A 23,015-nucleotide genomic window follows, 5' to 3' on the forward strand; every position below is an offset into this window, starting at 1 on the left:
CCATCCATCCATCCATCCATCCATCTACCACCTACTCACCATCCTGCCCCCACTTACCTATCCATCCATTCATCCATCCTTCCACCCACTCACCCACCCTCCTCAAGTTTGACTCGTCTTACACAAAAATTCTCACATCCATTTCTTTCTCCCCGTTCTCAGAGCCACCACCTTCCTGCTGACCATGATCAGTCTTGTGGGGGCACTCCCAGCTGACTCTCTTCTCCAAGCTCCGCCACCAAACATTTTACACCCTTTTACCAGACTAGCAGTCTTAGAACCTTGCTCACTCACTTTGTGTTGTTCCCTAGCCCCAAAACCACCAGTGACTTTCCTATAATGCAGGCTTCAGTTCTAAAACTGCTTAGATTAATATTTAAGGACAAGTAAATTTGAACCATAGGAAATAGCTGATTGTTAACATTTTTTGAACCACAGACCCAGGAATTTTGTGTGCTTCAAGCTGACTTAAACCTGTGTACCCTCACAAACTCCCTAGCCCCTCAACTAGGGTCCACCCCAGCAAGATGGTGCTTTTCCCTGTATCTTGATCAGGTCCCAGGCAAGTCTGTGTCTAGAATGTAGTTAGTCCCTTGTCTTCCCTATCCTTGCAACCCTACTTATGCTAGTTTCCCATGTCCTCTATGAAGCCTCCCTGAGATATGAAGCCTCTCTTCTAGGAGCATCTCTGCTCCCCAGTCCCGTGCTTATTCCCAGAATGCCTTTTCGGGTCTGTGTCTTGGTTTCCAATAGAGACTCAGACTTTTCTGAGGGCAGGAGGCAGACCCTTCTTTGGCACCCAGCCCTACTACTTTGTTCAGAGTCCCCCTGATAGATAGAGAGAGCCCTCTCATCTACACTAGCCTAATGTCTTGATATAGTAGATTGTTTTGTTGTTGTTAAGTGGCATTGAGCCAGTTCCTACCCATAGTGACCCTGTATAGAGTTTCCGAGGAGTGCATGGTGAGTTTGAACCGCTGACCTTGTGATTCAAACCGACCTTGCAGCCCCAGCGCATGCATTATGCCACATGTGCCATATGCCATAGTAGATACTCAATAAATATTCATGAGTTTTAGCTTTGGCAACCTAACCACACTGCTAGAAAAATCACTCAAGGGCACAGCTTTCTAGTCTTGGGTTTGTAGCATCCCTGCCCCACATTGAGAGAATATCAGCCTGCATCCGTCAGTTATGGGACATCCCCAAATGGTGTGTTACCCATCCCCTCCATGGGAGAACTTACCTATACCTACAGCCTCTTGTGAGGGGCCTTGAACAAGGGCCAGGTGCTGCCCTGATCTGCCTCTAGGGAGGCGAAGTTTCTTAGTCTTTTTCCAAATCATCCTAATAGATCCTTTGGCCTCAAGTAGATAGGAGAGGCCTAGCTTTATAATGGGGTTCTGCTTGTTTTCAGAAAAAGTAGGGTAAAGCAGAGAATGTGGTGTCAACTGTGTGGGTTCAGACAAGCTACTAAACACCTCTGTGTCTCAGATTCCTTCTCAGGAATGCCAGCACCTGTTTCCAAGGGGCTGGGAGGCTAGAGAAAATGACTGCAAAGCTCCTGATGTACAATGAAGAGTGGTCAGGCAGTTTCTGTAGTTCCAGGGCAGCTCTGGTCTGTCGAGTTAGTGACAGTCTCCCCAACATTTATCATAGACTCTAACACACAGTAGATGCTCAGTAAATGATTACCAAATTAATAAACAGAAATGATCATTGGGTGGCAATAAAGGACATTTCAAAGTCTATGGGTTTCTGGTGGTATAGTGGCTAAGCATTTTGCTGGTAACCAAAAGTTCAGTGGTTCCAATCCACCAGGTGTTCTGAGAAGAAAAGGTGTGGCAATCTGCATCTGTGGAATACAGCCTAGGAAACCCTATGAGGCAGTTCTACTCAGCCCTAGGGGGTCACTATAAGTCACAATTGACTCCACAGCAGTGGGTTCCATAAGGCTCTCTTGAGTCCTGAGGGCGGGTTTGCTGTCCCTCATGGTACCCTGGCTCCAAGCAACCTTGTGTCCATGGCTCTTTACAGAGAACACTGTTTGGTCTCTTTCCCACTGAGCAATGCCCTTTGACATTTGTAGGATTTGAGCTCTGCCCCTTTAATGCTAGATCATGTCTCTCAGTTTGCATGTTTATTTCTCCTGTATCTCTTTTGGATGTGCTCATTCCAAAACTGGGAGCATGGCCCCCTCTCCCATCTTCTACAAAGTGCTATCAGACCACGGATGCCCAAGATCAAAGGCTTTCCAACTCTAACTTGTAAAAATGATTGTGGGCCCCTCTCCCAGTGTTTCTGAGTCAATTGGTCTGGATGGGACTCAAGAATCAGCATTTCTAGTTAGTTCTCAGATAATGTTGATGCTGACAGTTCAGAAAGGACTGGACTGCTGACCTCAAGGTAGGTGGTTCAAACCCATCAGCAGCTCCTCCTATACAGGGTCACTATTAGTAAGAACTGACTCAATGACCCTTAACTACAAGATAACGTTCTCGAATTAGCATCATTCTACTTATCATCTGTGACCCTTTAGAAATTGCATACTCAAAATAGTCGTCTCAGTGTCTAGGTTCTGTCTTCCCCTTCACACTAACAGCCTTCTGAGGCTAGGGATCCATCAGCTACAGATTCTCCAAGGACAGGAATCATTAACCTCCTGCCCAGGACAGAGGCTGCATCTCTCCCATCACATCCTGGGAACTCTGTATGGAGTTGTAAGGCTCACCTCCCACTTGACCCCACCTTGGGCTTCCGCCCCAGCCTAGTAGCACTCACTTGGAGCTGGCCCTGGAGTGGCCAAAGGACAGGTCCTTGTTGCAGGAGATGGGCGGGATGTACATTGGGTCTTGCTTGGAAGTGCAGGAAGGTGGGCGCACAGGACATTTCTTGGCCGCCTTCTGGCCACTGCAGGTGCTGTAGAAGCTGTAGCGGTTCTGGGTAGTCTTCTGGCCCTTGCTGCCCAGTGTGCCTTTGCGCAGGGTGCCCCGTGGGTCACAATAGAGGTCGGGCTCACTGCGGCTCGCCTTGATTTTCTGCATGAAGCAGATGTCACTGCCAGCACCAGTGGTGGCACAGCTGCCCCGGGGATAGTGCCGGCCCCAGCTCTCCATCTGGCTGTAGGAGCTGAAGCGTCTGTTGTCAGGCTCCCGCTTGAGGGTCCCATTGTAGATCTGGGCAAGGAAAGGGAGAAAGGCTCAGTCAAGATTCCTGACCAGGGATCCTGGAACCTAGCTGACCCAAGGAGATAGGCCACCCCTGACGCCCAGTTGGTAATCCTGAATCCCAGAATGTTTGGAGTGGAAGAAACCTTAGCTATCATTTGACACACTTTTTTTCAAACTTCAGGTTGTGCTCCATTACGGATGATGAAACCAATGTAATACATTGTAACTATCATTAAAAAAAGTTAGAATAGAATACAATCTTCTAGAAAATAAAATATCAGAATGCAATGCAGGTGGTAATAACAAGTGTTATTTTGTGACTGGAAAAATACACATGCATTTCTTGCTGTAGGCTGCAGTCAGAAAAGCTTGAGAGTCACTGATCTGGCCCTAAACTAGAACAACTGAAGAAGAGAGTCCATAGTCCAGAGAGAAGAGGGGCTTTCGCTCTCGAAGAGGGGAGAGCGAAACAGGACTTGAATCCATGTCTTCCAACCCTTGTCCATGCGCTTTCCAGACACCAGCAGCTTCCAACACAGTGAGTCTTGCTGGGCTCTTCAAATTCACTCAGTACACGGGAACTTCCCTAGTCTGCCTAAAGAATACTGGCCACTGTTCAAACCAGTTGCCAGTGACTCTTAGTGATTCCATATGCATTAGACTAGAATTGTGCTTCACAGTTTTTAATGGCTGATGTTTGGAAGGAGGTCAACAAGACTTTCTTCCAAGGTGCCTCTGTATGAATTCAAATTTCCAAAGTTTTAGTGAGCAGCCAAGCATGTTAATTGTTTGTAATACCTAGGAACCCCTTTCCACTGTTACTTCTCTGCTGAATCCCTCATCTTATCTCCTCTCTGCCAGGGTAAGAAGCAAATGGTAACAGGACCTGTGGGAGAAATCTTGAAAGGCCAAAGAGGCAAAAGAACCCTGATCCCTGGCCCTCTGATACAAGAACTTTGCTTGGGCACACCTGGACATGCAGGGACAGCTGGGGGTCTGCAGAGTCAGGCCCAGTAAGGGCCTCCATGGACTTTATTGTTGAGTTTGCAGCAGGAGGTTGGGCACTGGTTAGAGGACCCCCGTGTGAGTCCAGCTGGGAGGCAGGCTCCCTGGAAAGGAAGTGCCTATAAAGCTTGAGATGCAGTGGGAATTAGCCCCGGAAAGGAACGGTATACGAGGACTTTCCCAGGGGCTCCAGGCTGGTGGACCTGGCCTGCTCTGACTTGTTCAAAACTAGAGGATCAACATCGAGCCTGATGAATGTCTCCACACAGGTGCTGACTTGGGGCTCACCTTTCCCGGGATGAGCCAGGGCCAATTCCAGCAGCCTAGAGCCTGCCTGCCCCACCCCATGAGTGAATGAGTGAGTGAGGTTTTTTTTTTTTTTTTTTGTGTGTGTGTAGGGGGAGGTGGTGAGGCAACTGGGTAATTCCCCTCCACATCAGGCTGGGGATGGGTCAGCCCTTGGCCAAGTCCCCTATCATCCCTGCAAGGAGTGTCTTAGACGGCAAGAAACCTCCCATGAATCAAGTTCCCAGGAAGGCTGAGTGCTACTCTACCAGTCAGAAATAGCATCCAAAACTCAGAAGCCACTAACTGTTAACCTTGGCAATGTCACACCTGTCACCTTCACCCACACACCCAGCTGTGCAGGCACAATTGTCTCCACCAAACTGGGTCAAACCAACCTGCCCCAAAGGGAACTGGTGTGTGGATGTCAGAGGAGGCATAAGTAGACAATAACGAGGCAGAGGGAAAAGGAGGTGGGCAGTTTTCTGAGCATTTGGACATGGAATGCACACCTTGTTGAATACATGCCAACTATGCAGTTAACCTCCAATACTAGCAGAGTGGCACGCCCTCCTCACCTCTGCTCCCTTCCCAGGGGGAGGAAGGAGTGGGTGACATCACAGAGGGCAAGTCAAGCACTCTGGAACAGTGGCTAACCTTAAATGGTACACACAAGGTGTGCCCTTGTTCTCAGTAAATGACACTCCTGGGCGTCATCTCTGACACCTGATGAAAAACTCAAACGCTGGTCCTGGCCCAAGCCCAGAGCAACACAAACATGCTGATTAAGCCTGAGTGAAGCTTTGGGCTTTGCTCTCTGTTCTCAGAAAAGGAGTGGTGGCATCCCTGCCAAGTCTCAGCCAGGGTGGGTTGCCAGCCCCGTGGGACTGCATCTCCCAGCCCACCCCCATCAGCCACATCCCAGTGACATCACTAACTCCTGTGTCATGGGCTGTGGAGTCTGAACATGGAGGCTGAAGACCGCCTTGGATGACTCTTCCCTCACTACGACTCTTTGCTGAGTCTCAGATAAGCAGGATAAATGCTTCTTCTCGGCCAGGCCCATCTTCTCCTGAGACCCTCCAAGGCTCAGATGAGGCAGGCTGAGCTGCTAGCTCTCCCTGCCCAGATCTCATGTGACTTAGTTAAAGCCCTCTGCCCCCCTTTCTTCCATGACGGTGCAGTGGCAGTCCCATCATGGATTAAGAACTTGGACTTTGGAACCAGACAACTTGGGTCAAGTCCTGGCCACATCAATTGCCAAATAGGTGGCCTTGGGCAAGTTACTTAACCATTCTGTACCTCAGTTCCTTTTATTTGTAAAGCAGAGGTGGTAATAGTGCCCCCATGTTTACAGTTGCTGTGGGAATTCAGAGTTAATGTTTGTAAAGAACGTAGGACAGTGCATGACCTAAGTGTTTGTTCACGAAAACCTAGCATTTTCCTGACACTCAGATGGGAGACAGGAAGCTGGCTGAAGGGCTGTATATCACCCAAGTCATATCTCAAAGAACTACTAGGGTGACACACAGAAGGATCCACTCAAGAAGCCAGGGAAGCCTAGGAAAGGGATACAAGCTAGTCTTTAGAGCCCTATCCTAGTCTCACCTCACAGCCACACAACAGGTTTAAATATGTTTCATAAACATGCAGGAATGATCTGTCCAGATGGGCATTGAGAGGCAAGCTTTATGACTGAATGATGCGGTGTCTTTATTTATGACCGGGGCTTGTTTATGTGGGTGCCCTTAGCATTTGGGGCAGGACAATACTTCATTGTGCAGGATGTCCCAAGCATGGCAGGATGTTTAGTGCCCCTGGCCTGCAGGCTCTAGATGCTAATAACTCCTTTCCATCATTATGACTAGCAGAAACACCCCCCCACATTTCCAAATACTCCCTACCAGGTCCTGATGGAGCAGCTGCAGTCAGAAAGGAATTCAAGGGCAGTGTTCACAGGAACACATGTGCTGGCAACAGGCGGAGAGCTCGGATGCCCTTGCTGGGTCTCCCAGTCATACTCCCACACTCTGATAGTGATCTAGGGATCACAGCTGGCAGAGTCCTCATCTTTGCATACAAAGGACAGTAACACACACACACACACACCTTGTCTGGTTATCTCATATGTCCTTGGGAAACTCCAGTCTCAAGTGGGATGATCCATGGATCATAACATTCCAGAGGCTGGAGACTCAACTTCCCAGGAGCAGAGCTGACCCTTCCAGTATTAAGAAGGCTGAGCTGGACAGCTAGGTGGAAGGCTTGGAGAAATCCAGAGAGACATGCCTCTTTACTTGAGTGACCAGTGGGACTCCTTGGAGGTCAGCTCTTAGAACCACACTTCAGATTGGGCCAGGAAGGGCTGCTTTTAGCCAGGAGGTTCCCCTTAGCTTTCTGCACATGCCTTAGGTCTTGTAACTCACCTAGCTTCCTTCTATCTTCCTTCCTAGAGAAGCGTGGCATCCCTCAACAGAATTCTCTCTTCCTGATCCTCTATCAGATCAGGAGCTCTCAGAGGCCAATCTCCTCATTTTATAGACAAGAAAACTGAGTCTTTAAAGATGGCAACATCAGAGGAAAGTAATACAAGTCTAATATCCAAACCTCAAAAAAAAATGAATACAGTCTGCTTCTAAATCCTTGCAAATCCCTTTCAGTCTGAAGAGGTTCCCTCAACAATGGAAGGTCTCCTGGTTACCTAAGCTCATGGGACAGGACAGTAACAAACTATCCAAGGAGAAACTCCATGTGAGACTCTCTCCCGATATCCCCTACCCAATTTCACTGCTCAGATGTTGGCCTCGGCTCCCATCAGTTCATCACTGGGCAGCTCTGGTGAATCCCACCCCCATCCCCCTGCCCCCCCACTGGCTTCCCACCCAACCTTGAGGCTCTGGCCCCTGCCCTTGGATGCCATCATGGTGACCTTCCTCAGACAAAGCTCTCATTAGCCATGCTTTGCTTGGGATCCTACAGTATCTCTCAGTTACTGTAGTATAGGCCAACTCATAGGGCTGGCCGCACCTGCCTATCCTGTCACCTCTTCCCTTTCACAGCACACCCCTTCAAACTCCTTCCCCACTCCCTACACATGACATCACCCTTGCTTCTACTCAGTCTCTTCCCCACCCTGAGCAGCTTTGTCGGCCAGCCTCTTGTTAATCTTCCATCCATCTCTTCTCAAATCTGTCATTTCCACAAAGACAGCTCCAATCCAACCCAAAGTCCTTCCTCCAGATACCAAAGGTGCTCAGCATTGGAATTATTCACTCTCCCACCCAGCTGCCTATAGTATTGTTTGTCCCCCAGATGCTAATGTAAGGGGCTGTCATTTTCCAAGCTCTCTGGGGCAAAGAGGGTCTTTACTATGTTTAGAATAGGGCTTGACTCCCTGCAAACACTCAATAAAAGTGGTGCTGTGACTTGCTCTAAAATCCAGGCAGCTGATGGGCACTGAGGTCCCCTCAGCCTGAATGATCACAGGGGAGCCACTAGGAACTAAGTGAGCTGTAGGGAAGGCACAAGGTTCCAGACAGGGTGAGTCAGTCTACAAGAGTGGCACAAAATAGGTTTAACCTGTGATAGTTACGTATGTTTCCTGAGTGACAGTAGGCCAAGCCTGGAACATTCTATTCCAGCTCTGGACGCCCAGACAGAAGCTGCTTGACTCCCTGGGAGCTGGGTATGCACTGGGCAGGCCAAGATGAAAAGAGTGTCTGTGTCCCCAGCTATTAGCCCATTTTGAAACCAAGCTTCTGCCAGCAAGGTGGAGCCTGTCAAACTGGTTCTCCTGCAGGACACACCCTGCTCTCCTCTGTCCCATCATACACCCAGCAAAGTGCCCATCAGAGCCATTTCCAACAACATAGATCTCCCTTCTCATGAGAGCATGTGCCTTTTTCACACAGTTTCTGTGTGTTGTCAGACCTGAAGAGGACGCTCTTGAGAAAGGACCTTGATGGATAGCTTCTCAAGGACAGGTTCTATCTGCCATGTCCTTAATTCCTAGTCCCCACTCAGTGCCCATTTGAGGGCCCCTGTGTGCAGCGGGAAGGCAGTAACAATCTTTCCTCTAACGGAGGACCTGGGCAGGGCTCACTAGTCACTCTTGGGCAAGCTGCACCTCTGCATGCTCTATAATGATGCACACAAGGGATAAGCAGCTTTGCTCAGACTTTTCCAGGGGGTCTGGAGACAAGAAATCATCTCTTGTCCAGGACTGCCCAGAGGCAGCATAGAGAGTTCCAGGGTGTTGAGAATTCTCCCAGAGAAATAAAGGGTGGCTGCTTACTCGGAAGTCTGAGTCATTGTGGGAGCCACTGGATCTGAGTCACCAAACATGGGACTCTAACAGGGAGAGGGTGCTGACCCCTGCCTCCTCCTGGGCATCCTCCCTCTCTGACTAGAAACAGAGGGTCCCAAAGTGCTTTGGACAGAGGAGCATGGTCACTCACAAGTACTGGAATAGTAACCGAGTTTGGCCTTGGAGGAGGCTATGATGGGTGTGTTTGACTATAGAGTCCCCCAGGGCAGGGAGGAGCAGCACCCATATTCCATCACCAGCACCCAAAGACCAGCAGTGCCTACCTGGGAGAGGGCCCCACCCTGGAAGTCACTTAACAGACCTTTGGGAAATGAATGACCATGGCTGGTGGATGACAAGATGTCTAGCTACTCTACTGAGAAGACAAACATGAGATCGGAAAGAGCTGGGTGCCAGGCGTTGGTACATTTTATCACCAGTATTTTTAAGATGCAAATGGATGAAAGTTTGGATACCCATCCTGAAATAGCTGACTAATAGTGGTCAGTGTCCCTTATAACCCTTGAAGGGTGGAACTGGTGAATGACTTAAGTCAGTATCAAGACATAAATGTGGGTAATTCAGAACAAAATGTTTTAAAGTAGCCAGACAGCCGTGCTGGTCTTTCCAGGGATGTCACCGTAAGTCTGGGATGAAAGGGGCACCTTGTCCTCCTACAATCCAGGCTCCAAGTCTGACTCTCTGGGTGGCTGGGCGGTCAGGCTCACCATTGCTCCAGGTGTTGCCAGTGGCCATGGGAGGTACAATAATGCACTGTCTGTCCGTCCACCCTGGCACCTGACTTACAGCTAGCACTCAGTAACATTTGATGGCTGAAAAAATGACTGTGTTAGCTCCAGCCCTCCACTCCATCTCCTGCTTCTTTCTTAATTGCTAAAGTGCGGAAGAAAGCAGATCGCCTGAAAATCTTCTTTTTACCTCTTTTCCTCTTCTACTAAGAAGCAGGTTTGCCTTAGTTCCTGATGCCTCCAGATAGCTTTGTGAAACAAGGACCGAGTTTTAATATGCAGACATTCCTGCTTCATTTTGGAAAGGAGACCCTTGTCAACTAGTTGCAACTCTGATGTGATGCCACAGGTCTAAGTGGTGAACTCTGAACCTCAGCCTATCTCTCTTTTGTGGGCTTAGGTAAGTCTAATGGCCTCATCCATCAGCCCTCTAGAAGCCCCATGTTCTGTGGTCAAAGTTTATGACTTTCAAATCAGGGATGGGCCTAAATGCCCCACTGATGACTTTGACAGTTCATTCTGGGAGAAATGCAAGGGGTGCACATCAGGTACCTAGTGTGCAGTAATTCCTGGAATTTGGGGTGATGAGTCAGGTCCTGGAAAACCATACTTGAAAGGTAGGCAGAGCTCACTGTGCCAAGTGCCCCCCACTCTGTGATGGGCTATCTGAGGTGGAGGCTCCTGGCCCCCTGATTTGTTCCTGTGCCCTCGGGAGCTGCCGCTGTTAGTTGCCTTCAGCTCATGGTGACCACAGGTGTGCAAAGTAGAACTGCTCCATAGGTTTTTCAAGGCTGTGGCCATTCAGAAGCAGACAACCAGGCTTTACTTTCAAGGGTTCCTCAGGGTGGGTTGGAATTACCAACCTTCTGGCTAATAGTTGAGCACTTAATGTTGGCTCTACCCAAGAGGAAGGCCAAAGGCTTTGAGATGGAACAATCCCAAGGGACATATGCTTACCTGGCCCAAAAAAGAGCTCCTTGGAGATACCAACAGTTGAACTAAACTATTCCTGCTGATTCATTAAGAATTTCACGGGAAGGGAGGTATGGTCACCTGGGCCCTCCAGCACTTGGGTATTAGATGTCCCATTCGGAAGACACATGTGTGTGCACGTGTATGCACATACACACTTCCATATGTACCTCCCACCTACCTACATGGAATGCACATCCCTCAGCCCAGGTGGATCCAGTAGGGAAGGTCTGTGGAAGTCTCTTGAGCATGTCCTAAGATCCCCTTAAAAGGTATGGTGCATTGTGATTTTTTAAAGAGCTTCCCCAATTACCATCTTCAGGAGCCTCACAAGACCTTACAGCCCTTCATCCTCATCCTCTCTATGAGCACATTAAGCTCAGAGAACTCAAGACCTGGCCAAGGCCACATAGCTACAGTGTGTCAGAGCCTGAACCAGGACTTCTACCTCTGCTAGTCTGAACGTCTAGCCAGTCTCCCCCAGAATCTGCTAATGTGCAGGAAGTCCCAATAACAAAGAACCTTTGTTGCTAAGAAGCACTCTGCAGAGAGCCTTGGGATGCTCCAGAAGTCCACTGATACCTCTGAGTCTTAGAAGACCCTCCTCCCTAGGGATTCCAGATACAGGTATTGCCTGCCCCCCTCTTATGGCTGATTACAGGAGTCCCAGCAAGTTCTCCCCTGGAGACACTTAAGAAGAGTGTAGCTGTTCAACTACATGACCCAACTTTACTGGGCTGAAAGACCTTCTGTGGTCATGACAACTGGCCCACCCAGGCTAGGACTACGGGGAAAAAAAGGCACAGAAGAGCGACTTTTTTTGTCTCTCTCCAACCACAAGTAGTCCTAGTGTGGCACTTCAGGATAAGCACTGGACTGCTAACATGAAGGTTGGTGGTTTGAGCCTACCAGTCGCTCTTTGGAAACCCTATACAGGGTTGTTATGAGTTGGAACCAACTGGACAGCACTTAACAACCACAATTTGCTCCAAATGCACTGCTGAGCTCAGACAAGCAGACCTGAGAACACAGGGAGTCATGTTGAGACTGGGAACTGAGGACAGTGGTCCTGAAGTCTCCTGGGATTAATTAAGTCTTGCTGAGTTTATTCAGGTTTATCCTGGGTAACTCTCCTGCAAGTCTCTAGTGTAAATGTTTCTGGTAGGCTAGGAAGGAGGCAAAGAGAGGGATGGGGTGGCCTGACCTCTCTCCACGTTTTCTCCTAGAATGCTCCCTCTCCAATTGGTCCCCAAAGTCCTGGTGTGGTACTGTGGGTTAATGTGCTGGACTGCAAAGTCCTTTGAACTGCAAGGTTAGCGGTTCAAGCTCACCAGCTGCTCCCTGGAAACCCTATATAGGGTTGCTATGGGTCGAAATCAACAATCATTTAAGAACAACAAATTGGTTCCCAGCACTGTGGAGTCTCCTGAAAGCTGATTCAGGACAGAGTTAGATTTGGAAGAAGTTGGAGGTTTCCTACAAACCCTCTCCAGGCTGGTTCCAAAAGTCAATCTCACAGAATTTGGCACTCCACTGGTACTTGATTAATACAGAAAACTGTAGACTCTGTTAGATATGTCATCTGGAAATGCTCCATTTAAAACATATTCAGTCAGGCACATGACTGGTCACCTTAGTGAGAGAAAGGGGTCTTCCACTGTGTCAATAGCAGTGACAAAGCTCTCTTATCTAATCCGAGTGCATTAGCGTCTCCTTATCCCATGCCCAGATCCTCCCAGGTGGAGAACACACAGCACACAGAGCTGTGAGGACACATGAAAGCACACAGAAAGCTCTTCCCTTCCCCATTTGGATGATCAGGAAAATGTCTCACTTGGTGGCAGTATGATTCTAAATGACTAACTGCCCTTTCTAACCAAAAAACCCCTCCACCTCTTTTTCAGGCAAATCGTACCAAACCAGAATGATAATGTTGCTTTGTTTTAAAAAAATAATGTTGTTTTGTTCTCATCCTATTTGTTGTTACAATTATTTACATTATGGTTGTTGTTGTTGTTGTTGCTATGTGCCGTGGAGTCGGTTCCGACTCATAGCAACCCTGTACAGGGTTTCTGAGGCTGTAAATCTTTACGGGAGCAGAACGCCTATAACATTATGGTTAGCCATCATTTATGGCAAGAAAAAACTTATTATTCTTTTTCTGAGTGAGTAATGTAAAGTTTCCTTTCAAAATAAATGCACTGAAATTGAAAAGTAATTCCATTAAAAAAAGCAAATAATAGTTGCTATGACAGGATTGAATACAAAGGACTAAGCTTGGGGCAAAGACCATTGTGATGTAACAGTTGAATTAGGAGCAGCAAGGGCCAAGGAGTCAACAACTGGCTTCCAGTCCTGGGCCTCCAGGGCTAGCCACGCAGCCTTGGACAACTCATCTCACCTCTCTGAGCCTCAGTTTCCCCAACTACAAAGTGACCGGGAAGGTTTCTTCTTTCTGTTGACAGTCTGACTCAGCCCTTGTCACAAGTCACAGCTGCCTTTTCAGCCCACCTGAATGCAGCAGAACAATCCTCACCGGCCAGCACCTCCATCCCTACGAGGCCACACCCTTGTAACATGGTGTAGAGACTGAGTGGAGGGAGGGACCTCCACTGTAGACTCACAGTTGCTTCCCTCCCCATTTGAGTCCCCTTTTCCCACTTTCCCGCCAGATTTGATTTTGTTTTTCAGCTGAGCTTGCTCTCCTGGGGCAGGGAGGCCCCTGTAGAGACATGCCAGGGCCCTGGGGCACCATGCTGAGCCTCTCCCTGGCAAAGGGTGGGGACGTTTCTTCCCACCCACTTGGGCAGTGCTGCTGTGCTTGTTGTCTCCCTGAAGCCAATGACAAAAAGAAAACTCTCCAAGTAGGGAAGAGGCGCTTGAAGACCTAGCTAGAGTTTTGTTGGGATTGCCTTTCTTCTCCATGCCCTGCTTCCTGTCTGTGGAGCATCTACTAGCTTGCCCCAAGGAGAGTTTATCCTGACTCTCTTTTTTCTGGGCTCCTCCTAATTCTCCCTCTTCTCGTCTCCATCAGTCTCCAAGTCCACGAGGTAGGTTCAGCTCTTCCAAAATCTCTTGGAGGTTCAGGGCAAGTCCCTGCATTTTTTTCTGTAACTTGATTTCTCTGAAAATTAAAAACTGGCTTACAGACCTACTTCACCAAGACTGCAGTAGGATCAAGTGGAGAAATGACAACAGAAGCATTTTGTATAAATTTCAAATGCTACACTAATTCAAGGGATTAGTAAATGACTGGGACTGAAGATTGGAGTCCTTCCCACATGAGCACTGATTGAAGATGAATGCGGTGGGGCTGAAGCAGACTTGCAAGCTACCACTTGTCTACTAATCCAGAAGCTGACGGCCTGTCCCCAAACCTCCAAGACTCCTGGGCTAGGGCTTGAAAGATCATCTGCTCTCAACCCTTCATTTACACGAGGAAACTGAGGCCTGGAGAAGCTGACTTAGCTTGTGCTGCAAAATTGAGCATTTAATTACATACTTTGTTGTTTTATCTGTTAGTTGTTTTCAACTATAGTGTACAGATTTCAAATTCTTGTCGGTTGAGTAGACTCATTTTTGTCCTCCCCACAAAAAAGAGGACTCCAAACAAAGCTCTACTGATTTTCTTCCCCACTCCCCTACCCCCTGGAGTAAAATAAAGGAGCTTATAACTATCCATAATCTTCATATCTTTACTCTAAACTTCCAGGGGCTGTACTATGAATATGTGTGAGGCAGAAGATAGGGAAACAATGGTCAAATGATTGGAAATTATCCACCTCAGTATTTTACCATAATGGAAGAAGTAGAACTCAGATTCAGCTAAGTGTGTGTGTCCAGGAAGCTGCCCTTCCTTTGGCTCACTTGTCTCCATTCTCTTTCAGGAAGCATGTTCTGTCCCTCAGCAAGTAGGATCCTTGCCTCTTCTTGTTGAGTGAGAGCCTGGGGCACTGTGGGACCCTCCTATCTCCCAGGGCTGGGCAGGGGTGAGTCACAGCCTGGCAGCAGGGACACTGAGTTGGCAAATGTATCAATCACTCCCTCTCAGAGCCGGCTCTTTGACTGCTTGGGAATAGAAGCCTACATCCACCCTATCTTTCCCGCACCTGAGCTTTTCAAGAAAAGATAAGCACCCTTCAGTCACTGCCAAAGGAACCCAGTTCAGAGTTAAGAAATGGGGCAGAGGAAAGGGGGCTGGTTCTGAGTTTTTAAGTCCAGGTTCTGACTAAGCTACGTAGTATAGTGGTTACAAATCGGGCTGTTAATCTCACTGTCAGCAGTTCGAAACTACCAGCTGTTTCGTGGGAGAAACATGAGGTTTTCTGCTCCCGTAAAGATTTATAGCCTTGGAAACCCTGTACAGGGTAGCTATGAGTTGGAACCGACTCCACAGCACATAAGCACCACCACCACTGTTTCTCCCTCTGTAAAATGAGGGGAAATAGATGCTACCAACTGTGACAAGGGTAAACTTAACTGGTGTTTTTCTGGTTCCTGGAGATGCTCTGATGGATGCAGGGATGAGGTACAGATACCATTTTCTGCAGGTTTGGAGCAGAGGTCTCAGTCAGAGGAGCTGACCTGCTCCTGATTCCTCACTGGCCTGGGGAGACCACCACACAGCCTTTGGCTATGGGGGCCTCAAGCCATACAGTCTTGAAAAGCAAGTGTTGTGTGAGTCCTTGGCTGGGACCCAGTCCACCTGCCTTGTTCCATGAATGAGAAAACCAAGGCATAGAGAGAGGTTAAGGCTTGTAGCAGCCCAGCTGAGACTGGAATCCAGGCCTCCCATGGCTGGTCAGATATGTCATATCCTTTACACCTCCACCCCCAATTTCCCCATCACTATAGTCTTTGAGACAGGCATTATTCACCCATTTCATGGATAGGCAAGCTGAGGCTCAGTCAGGTTAAGAATTTACCTAGGGACAAACACACTGCTAGTTAAGAGGCAGAACTAGGATTTGAACTTGAAGTTCCTGGCCAAAGTCTGGTACTTACTCCACCACATGAGACTCTGCGGGAACTGCCTCTGTTAGCTGATTTTTAAGGGAAATCTCTTTCTGCTGCTTCTGAACAGTAGTATTGCTTGCTTCGCTCTTTTACGTCTATGTGGCCCCAAGTGCTGCCCCTGTATCTATGAGGCTAACTGTGACTGAGCCCAAACACTAGTGCTTCTATTTTCCAACTCCTATGGAAACCCTGGAGTCTCGTGTGGTGCTGTGGTTTAACGCGCTGGACTGCTAACCACAAGGTCGGCGGTTCAAACCCACCAGCTACTCCTCAGTAATCCTATGACTCTCTATGAGTCAGAACCAACTCTATAGCCCTTAACAACAACATGAAAACCCTAGCAAGGTCAGTAGTTTGAATCTACTAGTTGCTCTGTGGGAGAAAGAGAGGCTATCTGCTCCTGTAAAGATTTACAGCCTCATAAACCCTAAACAGGATTGCTATGAGTTGGAACTGCGTTGGTGGCGCACAGTCATTACCACCACCACCATGGAAATTCTAAGAAGCCCTGGTGGTGCTGTGGGATAAGCACTGGGCTGCTGACAGCAAGGTCAACAGTTTAAACCCACCAGTCGCTCTGAGGGAGAAAGATGAGACGGTCTGCTCCCGTACAGATTCACAGCCTCAGAAACCCTACAAGGGGTCATGAAGAGCCAGAACTGACTTGATGGCAATGGGTTTGGTTTTTGTATGGAAACCTGATGCAACCAGTCTTCTCATCTGTAAAACAGGCACACCCATGTTACTTTGGGGTTTGGTAGGACAGGGGTAGTTCTCCTCAATGTACTTAGCAAAAGGTGTCCACAAGACCCTGTCATAATGGAATTATTAAATACACAGCAGTTATCAAATTATCAGAGACATAGCAGTTAGCCAAGTGCAACTCAGAGGGGGCTGGGAGACAAATTTGCTGGCAAATCCTGGTTTAAAGTAGAGAAATGGAGTCAGTAACTGGACAAAGCAAGTCAGGGACAGAATTCTCCTTGGTTATGCATTCCTGGGGAATCGCACCCTCAGGAGAGCCAGTTGGATTTAACTGAGCATGACTGGGTGATTCAGTATGGCGGTTGTCCTGTATGTCTGTTCCCAGCCCCTGCCTGATGGTGCCTGCAAGGATTCTCTCCTCTACAAAGCAGATCCTTGGCAGGATGGTCTAGTCAAATCCATCACCAGCAAATGTTTCATTTGAAATAACTCAAAGAACAGAATGCTCAAGATATGCGTCTTGATTTGAAACTAGGAAAATTCTTTAGCCTTACTAGAAGAGGGGACCATCCAGAAACATTCCCTGGAAATGAAAACCAAGCATGCATTTCAGCTTCATCTAGGACAAACCCAAGTTATGAAAGCTTATTTTCAGCTTCAGAATAGAAGGATTATGCCTTCCAATAGCTTCTGCTCTCTACTTTCCTCTTCTGTTCTTCAGTTGACCAGCAGGAATGTGTTGAGAAATTCATCGCAAGGACCCCTAAGAGAGGTCTTGTTAAGTGCCATTGAGTCAGTTCCGACTCATAGCGACCTTATATAGAGTTTCCGAGGAGCAGCTGGTGAGTCTAAAACACCTCCATTTTCTTACCAGGAAGGGAGTAGCCTGCAGTAATTCTGGTCAGGTCTCTGACCCAGGAAAGGACTGCTTATTGTTGTTGTTGTTGTTAAGTGCTGTGTAGTCTATTCCAACCCATAACAACCCTGTATAGGGTTTCTAAGGCTATAAATCTTTGCAGGAGCAGAAAGACTCATCTTTCTCCTGCAGAGCAGCTGGTGGACTCGAACTACCGACCTTGTGGTTTGCAGTCCAGTGTTTATCCTATGCAGCTATGGTGTTCTCCAGGAATGCCTTAGGGGGTCTTGTTTTTAATATCAAGGTGATAATTTTACCTATTGTTAATAGATTTAGCAAATAAAAATGCAGGCCACCTAGTCTAGTTTGAATTTCAGATAAACAACAAATATTTTTTAATATAAGTATGTCCCAAACATTATATTTTACCGTATTTAATCTGGTACGCCTACCTTGAGCCCCAGTAATGTTTGCAGACTAGCTTCAGTTTAGGAAGGAAAAACATGGCCACTTTCCTGTCTCTTTGGGGCATGGCTGGCTCCTTAAAGAAAGATTAGGCCTGGATGTAAGGGCAGGGGACAGAGGGAGACAGATTAATGAATTAAGAGACAAGTTGTTGTTGTTGTTAAGTGCCATGGAGTCAGTTCTGACCCATAATGACCTTGTATAGGGTTTCCAAGGTACAGCTAGTGAGCTTGAACCGCCAACCTTGTAGTTCAAACTGCATTGCAGTCTGGCGCATTAACCCACAGCGCCACACCAGGACTCCTAAGAGACAAGGGTCACTGATAAATCCCTAGAACATGGCTGTAGTGTTAAAAAACTGAGATTGTGGAAAAACATGAAATGACCATCGTAAAAAGTTCAAGTGTCTAAAGTAATTAACACAAAACACCACTAGGTTAGGAGTTAGGAGGCCAGGTTTCTAGTCTGCTGTCCCCCAGCCAGCTATGGATTCCTTGTTGAATCATTTATGTTCTTTGAGCTTGAGCATCTTTTGTAAATTGTTGTAAATTGTCCTGTCGGAGCTCTAGTATTTCACAAGTGTGGTCTCGAAAACAGGAGCAACCCAAGTGAGGGTCTGTGAAATTGGATAGATGGGCTGAAGACTTAGGTCCTTTGCCCTACCTCTCATGGCCCCACTCTCTCTTTCTGAGGTCCTGGGACTCTGGGGCTCCAATGGTGTCATCCAGCAGATACTTGTCTCGGAAGGCGAAGAGGTCAGTCACAAGAGGAGAATGGCTGGACCATTTATGCTTTTTTTGTAAGACTAATTTTGTTGTAAGTTTTGTTTTATTACAAGACTGTCTATACTCAACTTTCTTAATTTGTAGTTTAAGCAATCATAGACTATAAATAGTATGGACTTTTTTTTTTATCTTGGAAAAAAATAGATGGATCTTTATCTCCTGATATAGAATATGAGGCAAAACCATATGGTAACACCATTTAAAAAAACTGCTTTTTAAACATTTTTAAAAGCTTCCCTTTTGAATTGCCTGTAGATTCATTACATATTTAAATAAAATCCATTCTCAGGGGTGACAAATCTTTGTTTTGCTGGTGGGTTTGAACTATTTGGAACTGGAATCTGAAGAGTGAGGTGTTCAATGTGACTAATATCATTTATGGTCAAGTGCAAGTTAGAACAATAAAGGGGTGAGACTGGTTTTCTTACATGGCTCCTAAAATGATAGTGAAGGCAGTGTCTATTTAAATTTTTCAGAGGTTCTGGAAAAACTTAGAACCATGAACAAGATGGTGGAATACTACAGTATAGGAACTAAAACCCACCTTCTTTTTATCTGTTGACCTCTGTACTTCTCCAGCTTGACTAGAAGCTTGACTAGAGGTTGACTGAAGGCAACGATTGAGCATTCTCATCTATGAGTCCATAGCACCCAATGGTTGCTCAATACAAGTTGAATGACTGAGTGAATGTACATTATCTGCAGGAAATAGTCCTTCATCAGGGTTAAGAAGCTCCCAAGAAGATGCTGACAATGCATATGCCGACGAGTCACACCCTCCTTCCCTCAATATTCCCTGTCTTCTGCTGCCATGTTGGTTTAACCAGAGGGGAGGAAATGAAATTGTTCCGTGCCAGTTGTACCATCCATGGGAAAATTCCACAGCCATAGCATTATCTCACTCACCACCACAAATCTCTATTACCTCTGTTCAGCTCTCCTTTTCCCTAAGCCTGGACCCCGTTTGGCTTTGCCCAGTCGTCGGCTGATTATATGTCTGGCTCCAGTATCAATGATTCCATTTCCTCCATAGTTGGCCCCCTCCCCCTGCCAAATCCTGATGTGTGCTCAGCTCTTCCCTGTTCCCATAGCCTCTCCTGAACTGAGATGAGACGGGACGTGCCTCAGCAGTTACCTTGCCGTGAGTCATGTCTGAAGTCCCGCCAGAGAGGAGGGTTGGGTCTGAGGGTGGGGGAAAGGAAAGGGATTTTCACTGGTTGTCAGAAAGTGGGCCCAGGGAAGTGTGGTGGGCAGATACAGAGCATTAAAAGTTGGTAAGATAGCTGTGGGTTGAGTTAATTAACCAGAAGCAAAATGCTCATCATTGGCCACATACAAATCTTTTTTTTTTTTTAGATACACCTTTCTCTAAGGAGTCTCCTAGGAGCTTTCAGTTACAAATTTCCACACAATGCCCATTTGATAACACTTCACAACCAATGAAGCAGGGTAATGACCTGGAAATTGGACATGTAGGTGTCTCATTTTAAAAACAAGAAAACTGATGTCCAGAGAAATTTATCTAAAGTTAGAGTTAGTGATGGCAGAACCAGGCCTAGAATGTAAGTCTTCCAACCTCTGATTATATAAGTTCCTATCTGTATAGAGATGTAACTTTTGTTTTGTCAGCCTGGATGCACATTTTGATTATTGGGTCTTTATGCTGCATTCATAGGTCATTTTGTGAATCTGTGGGGACGTCACTCTTTGTGGCAAAGTCTTATTCACAGCTGTGTCTGATCAGCTAGCTTAATGGGTTCAATCAACTGTATTTATGTGACGTTGAGGATGGCAAGTGACATCAAAAGTCAGAGGGAGGGTAGAAGAGAAGTAAATTTGCAGAAAACTTACATTAACTCTTTCCTGCAGTCCCCAACTTGTAACAAGCAAGAAAGACATATCTTCCAAAATGAACCCCAATAAGAATTTAGGAAGGAAGCAATCAAGCTAAATTATATAAGGACACCTGGCTCATAAACCATCCATTCTCTCCATTGTCCAGGACAGAGGGACTTTTCCTAATGTCTGAGCAAAGATAATTTCAAGCAAATACCACTGAAAGGGGTATACCCAGCTTCCCAGGCAAAAGCAGTCTCTATCCCTATCTGTACCATGTCTTAACAGTCTCACAAAGGCATTCCCAACAATGCTATAGTTCAGTATTGAAATCAACAAAAGTAGATGAAAATCGTAGAATTTGGGGACTGTGGGAAACTTTGGGTATCATCTAGCCCAATAACCCTGGTTTATAATAGAAGAAAACTCTTGCCCTGACTTGTAAGGTTGTATCCAGAGTACTTAACACAATGCTTGGCACAGAGTTCGGGCTCAATAAATATTTGCTCAGTAAACAGATTGATGGGTTGAGATAATAGGTTGAGATTACACAGAAAGACACTGACAGGGCCAGGATTAAGAGATCGAGGGTAATCCCTACATTAATTTAAAACTTTTTAAGAACTCTTATGAACCAGGTTTTTTTTCACGCACATATTGCATGTAGTCCAGACAATAACCCCAGTTGGTAGAAACGTATTTTACGTGTGATAAAACTGAGGTGAGGCCTGGGTGATGAAGTCATCTGCCCAAGAGTTAAAATTTGAACCCAGGTTTGTCTAATTTACAAACTCCAGCATGTTCCACTCCTGTCACTTAGTCAGGAGTCACAGAGGTGGGCTTGCTCCCTTAGTATCAGAGGCCCCTCTAGAGACTCCTCCTTGGCTATCCATACATAATGAAGAGAGAGCCCCCTTCAGAGTTCTCCTAGAAACATCTAATTTGGTCTACAAAATGGACATAGAAACGTCAAACTTCTCTTAAATTTATGATAAATTGAGACATATTGGGAAAATAAATTTTAGGCTCTTTTCTAATGTTTTTGTTTTTTCTTTAAAGCTCTCACTTGAGACATTCAGAAATATCTAATCAGACTAAATAGAAGGCTGCCTTAAGAGTCACTTAGGAAATAAAGGCCAAGTGAACATACCTGGTCAGCATTGGTGAGCCTTACTTTACTTCACAGACCAAATCACCCCCTTCCACCTGTATCACTCTTCCTAGTAACCATTGCAGGCTTTAACCACCATAGACCCAAACCAGCACCACAAACATTCCAAGTCTTTTTAAATGGAAGAACTTCCTTACCGGATATCCCCATGAGCCATTTCCGGCCTGGAACTTGGAGTAGTAGCTGGTCCGGCTGGTGGTCCCATAGTTGTAATTGTCACCCAAGCCATCGTACATGGAACCTTGAGGGCAAAGGGAGAAGGTTAGGAAACTGATGGTCATGCTCTTCACCACCCCTCCTCCCTAAGAGGTCACTTCTGCATCTAGGTCCACTGTGCCCCATGGAGGAGACCAGTACGAGTTCCTGGAGGAGGAGAGTGAAGAGGTCATCAGTGACTGGCTCCATCTGATCACCGCCAACGGTGCTGTAGACAGCTCTGAGAATCTTGGCCAACCCCTTCCTGGGGGTCTAATGGCTGCCCTACCGTCTGGGCTAGTACCGTTGACACCTACAGGCAAGGAGTTGGCTTGGATGGCCTCTGAGCACCGCTGTCACATTCCAAGGAATCACAACTCCACGTTCCACAAAGATAAGCTTCCCACCTGGGGAAGTCAGGCTTGATCTCAACATTGTAGGTTCAGAACCCTGAAGTAAGGGCCACAGAGCAGCGGAAGACTGGTTAATCTGAGTCGGACAGGACTCAGGACTCAACTTTCAGCCCAGCCCCTACCAGTGACCAGGTGAATTTCCACCCTCTCCTTCATCTCCTAGATGCTCCAGTTGGTAAAAGGGGGAGCAGTGATCAACCTCAAAGGGATTAATTAATGTTTTCGGAGTGTTTGGAGACCCACAAATGACAGGCTCTGTGGAAAGGCAGAGAGTGTCATTAGGGTTATTAGCGGCAAAGTGGCCTTGAATTATAGAAAGCAGAACTGGATTTTGGACTCCTGGTGGAGTCACCCCCTTCCTCTCCCCTTCACTGGATATGAGGGGGACCTGAAAGGATAGCTCTAACTCCATGCAAGCTGGTCTGTTCACTGTCCTTGAAGGTGTATCACAGCTCCCCAACTTTGCTCACACCATCCCCTTTGCAGAGTTGGTCTGTCTTCCCAGGCCACAACCATATATCTCATCCCATCTTTCCAAGCCAAGGTCAAGACTTCACCCCCTCCAGAAAGCCTTTTCTGATCAGTCCTACCCAAGGCAGTCTTTTCTACCTCTAAATATATCCTATCCTGCTGTGTGGACCCCAAGTCACATCCTGTCTGGTGCCCCATTCTCTCAGCTACACTATGAACTCTATGAGGGACAAGCCACATCTCTATGGTCTGGACTTGTAGAGTCAAGACTTATCCCTCAATGGACCTCTTGCTAAATTATGGGCCTGAGAATAAATATAATAAATTCCATTGGAAGCCTCCAAGAGGACGATGTAGTCCTTATGGCTGGAGTGGAGTCCTGGTGCGGCACTGCAGGGTAAGTACTGGACTACTGACTGCAAGGTCTACGGTTCAAATCCACTAGTAGTTCTTTGGAACCCCTATACAAGGTCATTATGAGTCGGAGCCGGTTTGATGGCACTATGATTAGCAGCTGAGTGCATTAAACATTTGGTTTTTCATGAATCAGAACTGATGCAACAGCAACTGACTATATAAAGTTATAAAAGACTCCTACATTAATATATATATATA

General features: G+C 46.8%; 1 protein-coding gene across 2 annotated transcripts in view; it reads right to left on the reverse strand.

The window, feature by feature from the left end:
* PKP1 (plakophilin 1 (ectodermal dysplasia/skin fragility syndrome)) overlaps window positions 1-23,015 on the reverse strand; it is a 48,902-nt gene that overhangs the window by 16,289 nt on the left and 9,598 nt on the right. For both annotated transcript variants that reach the window (XM_006834152.1, XM_006834151.1), the window contains exons 2-3: window positions 21,459-21,562; window positions 2,782-3,176 (exon numbers count right to left, since the gene is read on the reverse strand). In XM_006834152.1, the coding sequence (XP_006834215.1) occupies window positions 2,782-3,176; window positions 21,459-21,562 (499 nt within the window). The remainder of the gene's footprint in view (window positions 1-2,781; window positions 3,177-21,458; window positions 21,563-23,015) is intronic.

This window comes from Chrysochloris asiatica, unplaced genomic scaffold, assembly GCF_000296735.1.
Source record: "Chrysochloris asiatica unplaced genomic scaffold, ChrAsi1.0 scaffold00009, whole genome shotgun sequence".
Taxonomy (NCBI): Eukaryota; Metazoa; Chordata; class Mammalia; order Afrosoricida; family Chrysochloridae; genus Chrysochloris; species Chrysochloris asiatica.